Raw genomic sequence first — 16,929 nt, forward strand, 5'->3', positions numbered from 1 at the left:
TCTACGATTTTCCCAGCTCCAGAAAACCTCATCCACCTATATCGAGTGCCTCTCAGTCTCTTTATACGATTGATATTCTACGGAAGAGCCGGTTCTGACAGCCATGGACTCGGCGGCAGACTCCCTCCTTGCTCTTTCCAATACCGCAGTAGCTTACGCTGCCAAAGACGGACACCTCTCCGACGACGATCGCTCCAGCAGCCTCAGCGAGTTGGACGATGACATTGAAGATGGCGACGAAGAAGATCTCGAGGTTGCCGTCCCAACTGAGGTGGATTCTGAGGCCGAGACTGAACGCCTGCAGGTCACTCCAGACAACCTAAACAGAAAAAAACCCCTCGAGATCAGTCCAAGTAAACTATCCCAGAGACAAGACGTTGACCTGCGACCAGAGATAGAGAGTTTCACAGAGAGTCCTGTTTCGTCCCCAATCTCCTCCCACCACGAGTCAGACCATGAAGAGGGCCTAAGCGATGGGCAGGATGCAGACGAAGATGCCCAGGATGCCGCTGTTGTAGATCCTGCAGCCTCCCCGAACAAGCGTAAAAGGGAAGAAAGCGAATCAGATGTCGAAGAGGCCCCCAGATCACAGAGACGACGGACAGGTTCCGTTGATACCGAAGATGAGAAGTCTGAACCAGACACCGACGGCGAGGAAAATGAGAGCCATCATTCCCGGGAAAACACTATTGAACCCGAGGTCGAGGCGCCCGAGCATGACGAAGAGGAGGTAGTGGAGCCTCAAAAAGAGCAGAAAGAAGCCGAAAAAGTCGACAGCAGTGAGGACTCCAAGGAGAAAAGCAAAAGCAGACCCCGTAGGAGAGCAAAGGACCCGGTCATCCAGGAACTACAACACGAAGACGACGAGGACGCTGCGCACGCGGAAGACTCCGAAGTCGTCGATGACAACGATCTCGAGGCTGCAATCAAAAGCGAAGAAGAGCAAGCCAAGCGACTGTCAGCCATGGAAGCCCTGACTGCACTCGAGAGACATTTTGCGACATTGAGGGACCGGCTGTATGACGAACGAATTGCAGCTATAAATCATGAACTGCAGTTATTGTCAGAACCCAAGCCGGCTCACCCCGAACTGATTCGCCAGGTCGAAGTGGTGCAGAAATACCGGGATGAGAAGTATGAGATCGAGCAAAAGCTGCTGGTCTACAAGATCGGAGCCCTGAAGAACAAGGCCGTCGCGGAGCGAAGTCAGATTCACAGCCAATATTTTCAAACGGTCAGAGACATTCGAGAAAGACATCTTGAACGCCTTAGCGAACACTTTTACCGGATTCAACGAGACAGATTCAAAGCCGACTCGTCAGTACCCAGTTTCAGCATACCTTTCCCAGAACGGAGGTCGCAGCAGATCTTACAGCAAACAGCCTACAATAAAGAGGTTTCGATCTTAGCAGGGGTCGCCAAATACGTCGGCTTTCCCGCTGCACCCGAGTTGGCCGCATCAAGGCAGAAGGACATAGAGGATGACATCCAGAAGATGGGGGTACGTTACCGGCGCGCCATTTCACAACTCCAGCGGACTAACATTGCTGCGTAGATTTCACAGAGTCAGATTCGGGCTGGCAGACCCAGTCGACGCCCAGCAGCTCAATCACAGATATCAGGACCCCAAGCAGAAGAGCAGTTTCTCGAGCAAACACCGTGGGCGAATCCTCAGCATCCTATCCATCGCCTCAGTCGACAAAATTCCAATCGCTCTCCGATGAGCGAATTCCTTACCCCAGCGAATCAACAACGTAACATGACCGACGGGCTTCAACCTCCGGGCGGTTCAGCATCTACTATCGTTGACCCTTCTGCTTCCGCACCTGTATCTTCCGCAGTCAACACACCTCATGACGGACAAAGCAGCGCGGCCAAAATCGAGGCGCAAGCTGGTGGAGGGTCGTCCGGGCTGCAGAACTATCGCATGCACTCAGCAAGTCCCCTAGACATGCGGCGTCAACCCGCTCCAGTCGACAGCTCCGATGTGCAACGTCAGGAAGGGAGGGAGAAAGATATCATTGGCAATGGACGAGATATGGCTTCTTCGCCCCTCACTTCCCGGGCCTACCTCAACGCAACGGGGCCCCGAGCTCCTGCCATCACGGCGGGGACCGGGAGGTTTAGCGTGCGCTGATAGTCGATGATGATAATGACGATGGGAAGGCTCTTTCTTTGAACAAGGACATCACGTGATATCTATCTATCCAGGTCATGTGAGGAGGGCATATGTGCGTTTGCAGTACCCCAGTTTCGTCCTCTATTTAGTCGTCTACGGCGTGCTATCAAGATAGCGCCCTCCTCCTAGTTAACGAGAAGTTTTACTATGATCTCTGAGATTCACCTCACTGATGCCCGTCTCGCGCAGAGTGACATGTGATCAACACCGCTCGGTAGTGCACATTATTTGCTATACACACATATATCTCATTGAAATTGCACACATCAAGATGTTACAGTGTGCAAGCTGAAAGAAGAAGACTGCACCCCGGACGGACCCCTTTGGATCGCCGTATACACACAATTTCGGCCAGCTTAGTTTGAGAAACCATCGCGAATTTCCAAGAACCGCTGGTATCGGTCCCTGGTCCAGCGGCGAGATGTCTTGCCCCAGATCATCATTGGCACGGTTGTCATGATGAAGACAAAGGCCAGGACTCCAATTGCGACAAACGTGTTTCGAACACCGCTCGCGTCGATCCAGTCGGAAGCCGTGAAGGTGAAGACGAGGGCGATCGAGTTGTTGATCGTGGCCACGCCCACCATGCCTTCCAAGACCATGTCCGGGTAGGCGTCCATCAGATAGGCCATGCTCAAGTCGCCGCAGCAGCCCCATCCAAAGCCGATGAACCCCAGACCAACATACGGTGCTGGCCAGTTCCATCCGTAGCTGGTGCCGATTCCAAACAGCCAGAGACCGGTGGGGAATATGGCGGCACAGGGATACATGAGCCATAGTCGATGTTCGGCCTCGCTCACACCTCCATTTCTCCTGGCCATCCATAACATGAATTTGTCGCTGAGCCACCCACCATATGTGGCTCCAATGACGGCGCCGATCAAACAGGGCACGTTCATCAGCTGTGCAAAGTCAGTCACGGATGATAGTGTCTATAGACAAGCAGACTCACCCCATCAGCGGCATCGCTGTAGTTCCAGGGCGGGCCATACCAGTTATCCTCCTCGACTGTCAGATAAAAAGTGAGCCAAGCGTCTTGGGCTCCCCACTGCAGCCCGGAGTACAGGACGGCAGGGAAGGTAAAGATCCTCAGGGTGTGGAAGAGTCGCTGAAAATATTGCTTGAAGCCAAGTCCTCGCAGATTCGGTGCGGGAGTGATGATGGCAATGCGTTGCCAATACGACTTGGGGCGGTCCTCGGCCGCAAGTCGCAGTTCTGCAACGGACGGGTGACGTGGAGGAACGTCTTGTGGCTCAGGTTGACCTGCAACCTTCTCCTTTTCCGGAGGAGGCCCGGCCTCCAGGCCTGCGGAATTGTCGCTGCCAGCTCTGTTAACACCGTCGATCAAGTACCTGTCTCCGTCATTGACCAAATACCGATCACGGTGGAAGGCCGTCTCCTCCAGGCCGAACAGGAGCACAAAAAAGGTCGCCCCTGAGAAAATGGCTCCGAAGTATCCGATCCATCTCCAATCCAGGCTGCTGTCGGCGATGTAGCTCGCAATCAGAGGTCCCAGGTATGTACCAATACTGGTCGCCAGCACGTAAATACCGAGCACTGAGCCGCGCTGATGTTGAAACCACAGATCCATCAGCGACAACTGCACGGTTGCTTCGGCCACCGACTCGGAGGCGCCGACAAAGAGCTGATTCCAGACTGCGTCACCCGTGGTCTGCCCTCTCGCGAACCAGATACCTCCAATGAAACCCAACGTCATGCCAATCAAGTACAAGATGCGGCGACCATACAAGTAGACGGCTGGAGAAGAAAGCAATGTCCAGTATCCGATTCCGCAAAATAGGACGCCGGCGCCGGTGTTGAACGAGCCGTAGCTGATGCCCAGTTCCAGGTTCTCATTGTACTGAGCGGCGCCGGCATCGTTGGACGTGGCTGCTGTCAAAGCCGTGACGAAACAAACGAGAAAGCTGTGCCATATTTTCCGGGGCATCGACCAATGGAGAGGATCATTCGGTGAGTCGGTTGGCTGAGGCACGAGGACAATGTCCCCGTGCCTCTTCAAGCCTGCATCGCCAGGATAGAGTGGCTTTCCATCGGCGTCGAAAATGCGGCGCGTGCCCGGCAGCTCCTCAGTGTACTCCATGCGGCCACACTTTTGAACGAAGCCAATGAACCTGGGAGTCGCAAAAAATACTACGAAGGGGAAAAGCAACCACAAGATCAGCTGGGGACGAAGACGTTTATGAGCTACGCGAGAGGCGTTGCCATATCGTTGCAGCGACGAGAAAAGATCAGATCCCTTATCGTGATGGTGTGTGCCCTAAGAGACGCCATCCTCGCCATCATCAGAACGAGGCCTCAAACCCCGCAAAGAGGCGGCAGGGCCTGTCGCCGGCCTGTCGAAGCTTATCAGTGGCAAGCCGGCCAGTAAGCGAATTGTTGTGTGTGGTGTTATCCAGATGGAGGGCAAATGACATTCTGCATACTATTCCGTACATACAGTACAGTCAGAGGGAGGGGCCGTCTCTGGGGGGGAACGGAGATCGGTTTAGCAGGGAGCTTCTCATTGCACCGACTATGTAACTTGCTCTCTGAAATGTGCGGGTAGAGCCAGAAACAAGCACGGCGAAGGCGGCTGGAGAGAGGGTGTCGATCGAGCTTGAGCAAATCTTGATTTTTAGTGACGAAACCCCCCCCCCCGTGGCCCATCATACCTAACGACTAGGGGGCAAGTGCTTTACATAGGCAGTGGCACCAGTGGCTCACTCGGCCACTAGGCCTCACAAGCCCCCGGAACCCCCTAACAATAATAGGCGAGAGCCATGACCTCGTGCGCTTCTCCGATAAGCAGGCGTGGCAGGTCCTCCTCATCGTCCCCAAGCCTGCAGCATCATTGGTGGGCTCTTCCCTTGCCACGGCTGCACTTCCCCTAAAGGTCTCTAGCTCTCCCACTATCCCGGCCAATTTCTCATCCCCACCATCCTTCTCAGTCCCTCGTGTTCCATCCCTTGCTTGCACTCTCTCCCCTACATCATCATCTTGCCTTTCGATAACTCACTCTCTTCCTTCCCTTCCTTCTCCCCCCTTCGCTTCACCATCACCTGCTCACTTCTCCGTATCGGCTCGAAACACGCAGCCTCGTTTCCCCCCCCGTCGACACCGTTGCTAAGCCTATCAGGTAGCTGAATGTCAACTTGCCAACTCAGAATGGCTCAACATTTCCACATCGCTCAGATCACCCCCCATAAACCAAAGGAGTCCAGTAGTCCTTCGACCATCCTGCAACTCGCTCAGCGGCTTCTCCCTTCACCCGCCGCTATCAAGGAGTTGGAGGATGGTCTAAACCCGAAAGGACCTGAACATGCAGTTCAGGATGTTGTGAGTCAAGAGAAACGAGAGACATCTGCTGCTTCTGCTGCTGCACCAGCGGGAGCACCTGCCCCGAAGAAAGTGATCGTAGTCGGTGCCGGCATCGCCGGTCTTCGTGCTGCCTCTGTCTTGCGAACCCATGGTGTCCAAGTCGTGGTCCTCGAAGCCCGTCCTGATCGGATCGGCGGACGCATTTACACGAGTAGGAAGGATGGGCACGCTCCAAGAGACATTGGTAAATATTACCAAAAGGCAATACTGACAATCGCCGTAGGCGTTTGAGATGATGTCGTTAAAAGCGCTCATTGTTCGGCCACGACCATTGTGGGGTTGTTTTCCCCTGTCGTCCACTTCTACTCACATTTTTGTCTCTAGGTGCCGCCTGGATGCACGAAACCGCCAATAACAAACTCGTCCGTCTCATCGGCCAGCTCAATATCGAGCACTATTACGATGACGGCACCCCCCTCTACTACACCAGAGACGGTCGTCTCGGCTCCCAATTCAAAGCGAAAAAGGTGGCCGATGAATTCGCCGACTTCTGTGCGTGGTACTACGAGGAGAATCCCGACGCTGAGGACAAACCTGCCCTGACCTTTATCAGGGAGTGGCTTAGCAACCATCCCTTGGTCAGCGAGGATGAACGTCTTTGGGCTCCTCAGGCTGCTCGTGAGGTGGAAGCTTGGATCGGCACCAGCCTCGAACAAGCCTCTTCCAAACATCTTGCCTACTTTGCAACTGAACGCAACCTTTACATGAAGGGAGGTTACGATACCATTATCAACTGGGCAGCCTCGAACCTCCGTGATCCGGGCACCATTCGACTCGGACACAAGGTCACCAAGATTGACTGGAATGATGACGACACACGCAACCCATGTGTGGTTCACACCGTCACTCCCGATGGTAATCTCACTGCTTTGGTCGCGGATGCCGTCGTGTGCACCCTTCCCCTTGGTGTTCTGAAACACAATCTTGTGGACTTCAGCCCAGCTCTCCCACGACAACTGACTCTGGGCATTGAGAAGCTGGGCTATGGAGCGCTCGGCAAGATCTTTGTCGAGTTCGAGTCAGTGTTTTGGCCCAAAGACAACGACCAGTTCATCTACTACCCGGAGCCAACCACCGATGCTTTCGACGAGGATTCCATCTTCTCCTACATGACCGTGACGAGCAATAACTGGATCATGAGCGGCACCAAAGAGCTGTCGGTCCAGATTGTGGAGCCCCTCACTCAGCGAATCGAAGCCATGACTTCCGACGCCGAAATCTATGCTTTTTTCGAACCACTCTTCAAGCTTTTCCGAACCGAGCCTTACAAAAAGCTCCCTCCAGTTGTGAATCTGGAAACGACACACTGGACTCAGGATCCTTTTGCTGGCTTTGGTACCTATACTGCCGACAAGACCGGCGATGACCCGGAAATTTGGTTTACGGCAATGGATAACAACAAGGAGAGCAAGCTGCAGTTTGCCGGAGAGCACTGCACGCGGACTGGAAATGGATGTGTGCATGGTGCTTTTGCCACCGGCGAAACTGCCGCCGTCAACATTCTGACGTCGCTGGGAATGCCGTACAATGGTGGGGATCTCTACAGCAGACGTCCATCGAGGAGGAAGTCACCACCCAGATACTGAGCGGGGGGATATCTAAATCCACCGAGCGGGAGATCTGGGGCGGTCATGGTTCTCCGAGATGGTTGATGGACGGACGGGCTGGAAGCGCCGAACTGAGACATGTCGGCGTTAATTATGTTTTGTTTTGTTTTTCTTTCCACAGAATGTGTCTGTCTGATTTTCTGTTATCTGGTGAATGGCCTTGACCCTAGTCGCTCGTTACTGTGTGGCCCTCGGGTTCTATTGGTTTAGGGGTTGTTCTTTGGTTGTTGAAGCTGAGAAATGTAAGGCTAGTTGTTGCCTTCAGAAATGAGAATGTCCAAGACTGAAGAAGGCTTTTCTTTCCCATAGTCAACAGTGTCATTTGCTTTCTATGAAACCAGTTTATGTGCTCTCCTTTATATCCAAATGTCCCTTGTCCACGCTAAAATCCCTGACATCGGCCAGTGGCATCAGGTGGAAGACACTACCCTGGCATCTCTGCTCCACGATCCTCTCCGCTAGGGCGATGTTCTTCTCGGGAAACCCTTCGTCCCGCAAACTCTGGTAGTACGCCGCGACGAGGGCCTTGCCGAGACTCGTCAGGTCGTAGTCCTGGCCGGGGGTGGCGGTCGGTGCGGGACGGATGATCCAGACGAGCGTCAGGGGCGGGTCGGCGGGTTCGAGGCCCGGCTGGACATGGGCGCTGAGGATCTCGTCCTCTTCTTCTTCTTCTTCTTCTTCTCCAGCATTTTCGCCGTCGACGGGAGCGTCCTGCGGGGTACGCCGCGGTCGACGCAGCACGAGCGCCATGCCGCCGGTTGACGTGTGGATTTTGGACCGTTCGAGCGCGTAGGCCCGGCTGGCGTGGTCGTCGCCGTGGTCGGGCGGTTCGGTCTCGAAGAGCGTGAAGGGCACGCTCCGTCGTCCGCATCGCACGATATCCGGGACTCCGTCCTCGGCGTCCATCAGCGCGGCGTCCGCGGTCGCCACGGCGAGCACCATCGTGTGCAGGACCTCGGACATGTCTTGGCGGCGATTCTGGCGCCGTACGTAGATGTACTGTAGATACGGCACGGCGTATTTGGCTGCACCGTCTTCGGCATCGCCTGTGGCATGGTCGGCGTTGATCGTCTTCCTCCCTTTCCGTGGAGGCACCGGCAAGACGCTGAACTGGGCGGCCCCAATGGCCTCGCCGTGGTGATCCCGGACGCCGACGATGCGGTAGGGCGCCAGGCCCTTGCGCTCGCCCCGGGCCTGCGCCGCCAGACGCTCGACGATCAAGTCGGACCGTTCCCGCTCAGGGTCGCGCGGGAAACTGTGGACGTACAGCGGGTCGTACAGGACGGCGAAGTCGTCCGCCGAGACCAGTTCGATGAGGCCGATGTTGGGCAGCGCGGTGCGTTGCAGGCGCGACGGCGGCGTGCGGCTCAGCGTGTCCAGCGGGATCGAGGCGGGGAGGTGGGCTAGGAAGGCGGACAGGGATGGGGAGAGGTAGGGCTGGAAGATGGAGGAGGGCGACATGGCAGCTTTTGGCGGGGGTTCTATTTTCAGAGAATTCTGCGTGTGTTTATCTTGGAGGTATGGGATTTGGCCCTCTGATTCTGGGAATGCTTGTAATCACTGTGCCCTCCCTATCCGCAATTCCCGCGAGTTTAACGAGAGAAGGAAGGAAAGAGGGGGGAAGAGAGAGAGACAGAGAGAGAGAGAGATAACTATATAAATAGTTAGACTGGCCTTTGTAAATGGCTTCTCGTCTGCATTCTGTGCTGCTTTGACGAGGCGTGCAGGTCTTCAGACAGAGACCTCACCCGGTGTCTCTCCCAGGATGTTGGACACACGAGATGATCAACGTTTCGTGGGCGTTGAAGAGGGAACAAGGCAGATTAGGAATCGTCTCACAGAAGCAAATACGACCATCTTGACAATCACGTGACAGTCGAGGTCAGCTTCGCAGAGGATCTTCTGTTCGGCCGTACGGATTTGCTACGGCGGGGTACAGATGCAAGCACGTAGATCGATAGAGGTGACCGACGAGGCCGAGTTGACTCAACACTCACCCAACCAGTCTGTCCGGAAAACAATGTCCAGCTGCTGCAGGGCCTCATACTGTATACACCTCACCCTCCCAGACATGAATTGGGTGCTCGACGAGCCCAACTTTAGCTCCTGAAGTGGCACAATGGCACTCTTTGGGGGTGCTCGCGTCCCCTATCAAGACTTCTCCCCTGGCAAGAACAAAGGGATCGAGGTTGGACTGACTGACTGATCGTCTGTCTGTCTGTTGCTGGCGAGAGCCCTTCAGAGTCGCGTCAATACCGAGGCCCGTATTTGCATCCATCCAAACAGACCTTTCTCCGCACATCGAGCTCTCCCCCATTGCCCTCCAAAACCCCCGCCTCCGGCTTGCAATCCTGTTGGACAGAGCAGACCCCCTGGCGACAAGAGAGTCCTGGCCCAGCCCGACACGAGACCTCATGGACAAAGGCTGGACAAACGGCTCACCCCCTCACTGGGGTTTAGCGGTTCCGAGGTTGGTGGTGGTTGATGGCTTTACTGGAAGGTTGATATGAGGCATAAAGAGACGTGGATCGAAAACTGTTTCAACTAACACGGCGAGTTCTGCCAAACAGCGAGTCACCTCACATCCAACAAGGGCAGTCATCATACTAGGAAAATGTCTGGAGGCTTTGCGTTCGGTAAGTCGGCGCCACCCCCAGCTCTCAAACACCAATCTGTCATGGTATAGAGATGTAGTTGGAACTCGCACATTTGATATCCCATACTGACGTCCGTGCGTCCTAACAACAGTGACCGGCGGAGCGAGTGGCCTTGGCCGCGGGGTGGCGCAGATGCTAGTAAAGAACGAGTATGTCGTTGCCCGATACAGGGTCGGAGACCATAGGAGATGTATCTGACACCACCGCCCCAGCATCAAAGTGTTCATCGTAGACCGAGACCTGGAGGGCGCCCAGAAGGTTGTGGATGAACTGGGCTCGCAGATGGCCAGATGTGCCCAGGTCGACGTCGCCAACTGGAATTCGCAGGTCAAGGCTTTCAGTCAGGCTGTGGCAGACTTTGGTCGGATCGACTACGTCTACCCCATTGCCGGCATTGGCGAACGCGCCTGGATCCCGAATGATCCTTCCATGACGGGCTTCGTGCAGCCTGACCTGAGCGTGCTCGACATTGACCTGACAGGAGTCTTTTACACGGTGGCATTGGCTGTGCAGCAATTCCGAAAGCAGCAACCCGGCAAGGACGGCTTCCGGGGCAAGAGTGAGTCGAGCATGCGACGATTGAGCAGGATGTCGTGAGCTGATTTCACACCAGTCGGAACCGTGGCGAGCGTGTGTGGGTTCTACACCTGTCCTACTCTCCCCGTGTATACGGCGGCGAAACACGGTGTCGTGGGACTGGTCAGGAGCTATGGAAAATATCTGCCTGAGGAAAAGATCACCTTCAACGCGGTCTGTCCGAATGTGATCCGAACCAACATCTCCGCGGCCACCTTTTACGATCAGCTGGACAAGGAGGGGTTGTTGTCGCCCATCGAGGGGGTCATCGGCGTGTTTGAGTCGCTGCTGGGGTCTAACGCGACATCTGGGGAGACCTTCGAGATTGGGCCCAACTACAAGGAACAGGGAGCGGTCGTCCGCAAGGGCATCGAGTATCTGGACAAGGAAAGCGAGAGGTGCTTCGAGTTGCTGTACCACCGGTCGCGCCCTCTGCATCAGCCTCGTTGAGAGAGCACACGGGCGGTAAGGGATAGGAGGCTTTCAGCCCGACGAACGAATCAATACTAGTCCCATGCAATCTGGCATTCTGATCATTTGCAGTAGTAGGACCATGAATCAATCAGTCTGACATCGATCGATAAAAGTGGCTTTGCTTGGTCGTCTGCTTCCCCGCAAAGGGAATATATTATTAAACTACATGTATAAATATGTAATATGTACCTCGTCCTGTATAAACTTGGGGTTTAGCGCTCGGTACGATGGTGAAGATGCGGCGAGCAATCCGGTCGCTGACGTCGCCGCTTTTCCGTCCATCCCGTCATCCGGTTCATTACATGCTCGGTATTATTGTCAGTGACCATGGACCACTTCTATTACTAGTAGTACTGCTGCCGAAGTACTCGGTCCCTTGATCCAGGATTCGGGCCATCTCGAAGCTGCTGCAAAGTACATTACATTTCATTTCAATCGATTACTACTGTTTGCGCGGTGGACAAGCAAACCCGGGGAACCCACCACTCCGTTTCAATACTACTTGTGAGCAAGCAGGGACCGGACCATCCACGAGCAGCAAGCAGCAAGCAGCTTCTCCCTCCTCATTGCTTGTGCTTCGTTTCCCCCCCTCGAGCTGACGTAGGTAAATCTCTCGACTCGACCGATCCTCTCTCTACGTACCCTACCACTGTGGTGGCCCTTTCGTCCGACTTCCGACGTCCTGCATCCTCTCATCTGCTTGCTGCCTTCCCTCGGAACCAGCACAAACCAAACTACACCCCCTCGTCGAAACACCTAACCATTTTCTATCCTGCCCCGGCATAGCCACAGCCACAGACACACACCCCTCCACAGCTATGGCCGCCATCCACCGCCCAGCGCACCTCACGCACCACGCGGCCAAGCTGGCGTCGGCAGCGTGCATCGAGAAGGCGGAGGCGATCGGGGTGCCGATGAACATCGCCATCGTGGACGCGTCGCTGTACCTGCTGCACTTCGAGCGCATGCCGGGCGCGAAGCTCACCTCGGTCGACATCGCCATGAACAAGGCCTTCACCGCCGCGGGCCACCGCGCCCCGACCTCCGTCTACAAGGAGGCCGTGTGGCCCGGCGGGCCCGCCTTCGGGCTCAACAGCAGCAACGGCGGCCGGTTCATGTACGTGGCCGGAGGGATCCCGATCGTGATCGAGGGCGAGGTCGTGGGCGCGGTGGGATGCAGCACCGGCACCCCGTCGCAGGACACCAAGGTCGCGCAGGCAGGTGTCGATGCCGTCATGGCTTACGTCGAGAAGAATAGCCAGCTGAAGAGCAAGTTATAAAAAATCATGCGAATTACATTGAGAAAGGGGAGAGGCCGAGGGAGTAGGGAGCTAGAAGGCTCGAGGCCTATGTTTCTTGGGCGAGGGGCGTTTTGTTGTTCGTGCAGCAGCAGCAGCAGCCGTGCTCAATTGTCACGATGTATGAGACGTTCTACGATGCATGCCGTTACCGATTCTTACTCACCACTCCGCCATGCTGAGAGAGAGGGAGCATGACTGAAGGCTCATCCTCAAAAGAAAGTTGTTTGAAACATGAACTCGCAGGGCTGCCAGAATAGTTATGGCACCTGCTTGATGGGGAGGATGTATGTAGATTATCGAATTGCACGGAGTCATTTGCACATTCTCTCTTACCCTTCGCCACTGAAGTATGTAGCGTCCTCCTCTCATTGCTGTCACTTCTCTCTGCCACCCTGCCAGAAGACAGGTCCTAAACAATGGGCGAGTCGGACGCCACCACCGAGAAGGCAACTCACCCTGGCCCTCGCTATGAGTCAGTCGGTCACCCAACCAAAGCCTTCTCAGGCCGCACGTTTAGACTCATACACTGCATGCAACCATCTCCGACCCACCGAGGCCACCTTCAAAATCCGTTCCGTCCGTCCCATTCATAAAGTGAACTCTTTTCTCCGCTGACAAACGCGAGGGTATCCTCTTGGAATACCTCGTACTGAAGTGTGAATCACCAGGTCGGCGGCTGCGGCGGCGGTGGCGTGTGGTGAGTGACTGCGTGTGATTGGTCAACCGCCCGCACAGCCTCGCGCGATCCGGGGGATACACTCACTCACTCACTGAACACTGGATTCTTGGTTGGGGATAATTATCCTACATACATACATAGGTGATGATGGATGCGGATGTGCGATAGATAATGACAAGAAGACGATGTGGATGCTGTTGCCTGACTAGCTCGCTGCCCCATCCCACCAAAAGGTGGAATTCACCTGTCCTATTAGTTTCCTCATTCTTCCATAGATGGCGTCTGTCCGCCTGTCTATCTGTTTGTGTGGCAGGTTCGTCGACCCTTGGCCAGTGGACAGACGGAGAAGTGAATCACTGAGTGCACTGCCTTCCTCCCATACCCATACCCACATCGATACCCCGAAGCGTCCCCGGTCCAGGTCCTCAGAGAGAAAGTCTGGTTCGTAGATACTATTAGTCCTCCCGCCCTTCTGGGTAAAAGCCTGTAGAGAGATATAATATTTTGGCCAGACATTGCTTGCGTTGGTCATTCTTTCTCGAACACTTACTTACCTGGCACACTCACCCCCAAGTGAAGAAGAAGGGAAACAGGAGGTTGACTCGGTCCGAATCACAACAATAATCACAGCGAACAACAACAACAAAGGGAAACAGTCACACACACATCTAATCGAGAGACAACCAACCACATACACCCAGATCCCAAAACATCACTTCTCTTCTTGTCGACTGACTCTCTTTCACCCTCACTCACACATATCACACCATCACATTCACACGCAATAGCCACAAATTTCACAACCAACACATCATTACGCCATGACGGTCCTCGAGCAAGAATACAGAGCAGTGTCGACGAGGTCGGAGATGTCGTCTCTGGGAAAGGCGGCGGCGGCGGGGAAGAAGCGGCCGCCTCACGAGTACGCCGACGGCACGATCCACACCCTCGTGGACCGATCCGGGCAGCCGTTCGAGATCAGAGTCAAGAAAAGCCTCGGAGGGCACAATGGCGAGGGCTTCTCGATGGCCTGCGTCTTTGTCGCCGAGTGCGTGTCTCCGAGTCACCAAGATTCGTCGTCGTTATCGTCGTCGTCGTCGCCACCACCACCACCGCGCTACGATGGCCCCTTTGTCGTCAAGATTTTTGATCCGCGGTACTCGACCCGGCTGCGTCAAGAGTTTGGCGTCGCCGAGTTTGACCCACACATCCTCGAGGATCTGGCACAGTCTACACGCAGAGGGGACCAGGCTGTGTTCGAATACCACATGACGGCACCCTACACCCCTCCCCACGACCTGTCCGAGACAAGTCAGGAGATCCTCGACGAGCTGACACCGCCGATTCTCTTCGGCGACATTTACAGCCAAGCCCTCGCGGACGAGGATGTGCTGCAGGCGTTTCTGGCGGACGGCATCCTCGCCACTGCACCCACGGACGTCGATCGGGAGTTGTTCGTCTGGCTCTTGTCCCAGCACATGTTTCGGCACGAGGAACACATGCACACGTATCTGAGCCAATTCCCCAGCGCGCCCGTGGTGCGCATGAAGGAGAGTCTCAAGATCCAGCCCAAGTTGCCAACCAACAACTCGCGGGATGACGAAACGGTCGCCGCGCTCTCGACCGCCACGGGCTTCGGAGCCATCGTCCTGGACCTCGTGAGTGGCTACACGATGCTGGAGTTCCGGGAACTTTGCATGTTGTCGGCGGAGGAATTCGACGAGAAGCCGGCCGAAGTACGGGAAATGATTCCGACGAGTAGAGAGACGGCCCGACAGTTCTTCGAAGACGTCAACAACCTCCTCCGGTTCCCCCTGAGCGTGGGTGTCCAAAGTCGAGACCCCAATCTGGGCAACATCATGTGCAGCCCACGGCTGGATGGCAGCAGCACCGGTACGCAGCTGACCTGGATCGACGTCGGCCAATTCCAGCCTCTCCTCGGGAGACAGATCTGGGCCCCAGACACCGTTGAGATTGCGAGGGACGCGTCCCTCGCCATGTTCGGCACCAAGATCGACGAGCAGCAAGAACAGGATATCTACAGCGACCTGTCCTTCGTCTTCCGTAAGGTCGGGTATTCCAGCAGCCTGGTGCACGACCTGAAACTCGACCGGTTCCGCCAGTGGGGACGCAAGGTGTCGATGACGTTCGCGTGGCGCGCGATCATGGAGGATATCTGCATCGACGACTGGCGGCACGGCAGGCCGGTCGATACGCAGTTGTCCATCTGCCTCGTGCGCATGGCCAAGACGATCATGGACCAGGAGAAGAACATCACGGGAGTTCCACCACGGGAGACCACCCCGGAGCGACAGGACTGGTTCCGCCGCGCGGTGCTCAAGCTGCACTATTTGCTCTGCAGCGAGTCGGCCGACGCGCCCTTTGTGACGCCGTCCGGCAGAGAGGCAGCCGTCAGATTCGACACCCTCATGGCTTCGGCGGGGTATCCCGACGGTCAAGTGGTCGTGGTCGGCCGGTCCATGGCCGAATTGAAGTCGAGAGACGGGAAACGCACTTACCCTTCCGTGGAGGAAGTCGTCCTGCACGGGGCGGCGACACGCATCTTCCCCGTCCGGTTCTGGTCCGCGGATCAGCCCATCGAGTCGGTCATTTCGGAGCTGCAGGCCCGGTATGCGAAGGTGCTCAAGGCCCGGGTGATTGATTGACCCAGGGCCAGCCTTTATCAGTTAGGATTTGAGATCTCAAGATTGGATTGATGTGGGCGAAGATCAAAAGTTTGGAAGGGAGACGGGGGCAACCTGTGGTGGGATTCTCAGGCACATAGCAGGTCAATACAGTTCACAGGGATCTCGTCCATACATGGATTCGCGGAATAGTCAGACAATTCGGTCATGAAGTGGGAGCGGAAGAATGAAGCCGTGCGAGGTTGGCGCCAAGCTTCACCACCTATTGCAGCCTCCCTCATCAACCTAGCCTGCTTTGAGAGGCATGGAGGGAGTATCAATGGTCTGGTCACGGACAATACATAGTTCGATAAATAGATCTATGGACATCTACAGACTAGAAAAGAGTCTACCACCATCATGTCAAGTCAAGTCACCCGCGAAACAAGCATGCTGGGGATCCCGAACCTCTCTCGAAAATATAGCGATCCCAAAGTCACCTTGTGCAACAATAAGTCCATCCCCTCATATGAGCTAGCTTCACATACCGCACGGTGTTGCTAGTCTAGCCTGCAAAGATAAACCTCACTATTGCTGTAAAGGAGTAGTCGAAGGAACCAGCCAGAGGAGACAGGTGTAATGCGGAGCCGAAGACAGGCATCCATCCACCGCACGCCTAAACAGCACCATACCATACCATCGGCTCTTGTCAAAGAATTTTGCCCTCAGAGGGAATGGTCACTGTTGCAAGCGAAGCAGTTGCTGGATACGCAAATGGATGACATGTTTCCAAAAGTCATATGTAACGGCCCATTGGCCGGTGAGAGGTGACGGCTGTTGTCGCCGTTGTTTGGCCAGCGGTAGTTTTGACCGTGCAATCCATGTTGTACATGAAGAACAGCTCTTAGGTCCGACGAACTGGAGTTGGAATACTCAGCATGACATACGCCGATGTCCCAGGTAACAAGTAACAAAGTAGAGGCACACAAGCAAGGTGAACAGCATGCCGCAATCTGGCCGTATGCAGAGACAGAGAGTCTCGAGACGTCGTAGTTCAACCATCTTTGAAGTATGACTGGAACGATGTGAAGAGCCCGTAGGCTTAACTCTAAGTCGGCGAAGCAGGAACTGAACAAATGCGTTAACATTTTGCCGCGAGGAGTCTTGTTTTGTATCACATGAGGTTGAGGGAACTGGAACGGAGAAATCTGTGAACGTGGTCAGGAAAGCTTGAGACGTCCGCAGGGATTTTGGAGGTTGCTTGTCGGGAGAGGAGAGACCGGAACACCTTCGAGGCTAGTGTTGGTATATCAACGTAATTGGCGGTTTTGCCGGCCGTACATCCTTCGAGCTGGCTCCTCTCGCACTGGTCGTTCAACTCTGAGAATCACTGATTGATATCGGCGCCATAGAGTGCGGGTTCGCCACAGTTGAATTGAGGAAGTTCGCACTGG

The 16,929-nt window shown here is 55.2% G+C and overlaps 7 protein-coding genes across 7 annotated transcripts; 5 read left to right on the forward strand and 2 right to left on the reverse strand.

Moving 5' to 3' along the window:
• Positions 1-103: 103 nt before the first annotated feature.
• On the forward strand, positions 104-2,137 carry AYL99_02794 (hypothetical protein; the record flags this gene model as incomplete). The annotated part of the gene is made up of 2 exons (XM_018834310.1): positions 104-1,501; positions 1,556-2,137. The coding sequence occupies 2 exons, from the start codon at positions 104-106 to the stop codon at positions 2,135-2,137; spliced, it is 1,980 nt and encodes a 659-aa protein (XP_018696934.1).
• A 398-nt stretch (positions 2,138-2,535) lies between these two features.
• Positions 2,536-4,280, reverse strand: AYL99_02795 (hypothetical protein; the record flags this gene model as incomplete). Its single annotated transcript, XM_018834311.1, has 2 exons — positions 2,536-3,081; positions 3,132-4,280. 2 exons carry the CDS (start codon positions 4,278-4,280, stop codon positions 2,536-2,538), a joined length of 1,695 nt encoding a protein of 564 aa, XP_018696935.1.
• A 1,064-nt stretch (positions 4,281-5,344) lies between these two features.
• On the forward strand, positions 5,345-7,143 carry AYL99_02796 (hypothetical protein; the record flags this gene model as incomplete). Its single annotated transcript, XM_018834312.1, has 2 exons — positions 5,345-5,741; positions 5,882-7,143. 2 exons carry the CDS (start codon positions 5,345-5,347, stop codon positions 7,141-7,143), a joined length of 1,659 nt encoding a protein of 552 aa, XP_018696936.1.
• Positions 7,144-7,506: 363 nt separating this feature from the next.
• Positions 7,507-8,625, reverse strand: AYL99_02797 (hypothetical protein; the record flags this gene model as incomplete). Its single annotated transcript, XM_018834313.1, has 1 exon — positions 7,507-8,625. The coding sequence occupies one exon, from the start codon at positions 8,623-8,625 to the stop codon at positions 7,507-7,509; it is 1,119 nt and encodes a 372-aa protein (XP_018696937.1).
• Positions 8,626-9,778: 1,153 nt separating this feature from the next.
• On the forward strand, positions 9,779-10,847 carry AYL99_02798 (hypothetical protein; the record flags this gene model as incomplete). The annotated part of the gene is made up of 4 exons (XM_018834314.1): positions 9,779-9,800; positions 9,913-9,970; positions 10,034-10,380; positions 10,435-10,847. The coding sequence occupies 4 exons, from the start codon at positions 9,779-9,781 to the stop codon at positions 10,845-10,847; spliced, it is 840 nt and encodes a 279-aa protein (XP_018696938.1).
• An 842-nt stretch (positions 10,848-11,689) lies between these two features.
• Positions 11,690-12,151, forward strand: AYL99_02799 (hypothetical protein; the record flags this gene model as incomplete). The annotated part of the gene is made up of 1 exon (XM_018834315.1): positions 11,690-12,151. The coding sequence occupies one exon, from the start codon at positions 11,690-11,692 to the stop codon at positions 12,149-12,151; it is 462 nt and encodes a 153-aa protein (XP_018696939.1).
• Positions 12,152-13,672: 1,521 nt separating this feature from the next.
• Positions 13,673-15,517, forward strand: AYL99_02800 (hypothetical protein; the record flags this gene model as incomplete). Its single annotated transcript, XM_018834316.1, has 1 exon — positions 13,673-15,517. The coding sequence occupies one exon, from the start codon at positions 13,673-13,675 to the stop codon at positions 15,515-15,517; it is 1,845 nt and encodes a 614-aa protein (XP_018696940.1).
• Positions 15,518-16,929: the final 1,412 nt, after the last annotated feature.

Source organism: Fonsecaea erecta (genome assembly GCF_001651985.1).
Source record: "Fonsecaea erecta strain CBS 125763 chromosome Unknown Scaff2, whole genome shotgun sequence".
Lineage (NCBI taxonomy): Eukaryota > Fungi > Ascomycota > Eurotiomycetes > Chaetothyriales > Herpotrichiellaceae > Fonsecaea > Fonsecaea erecta.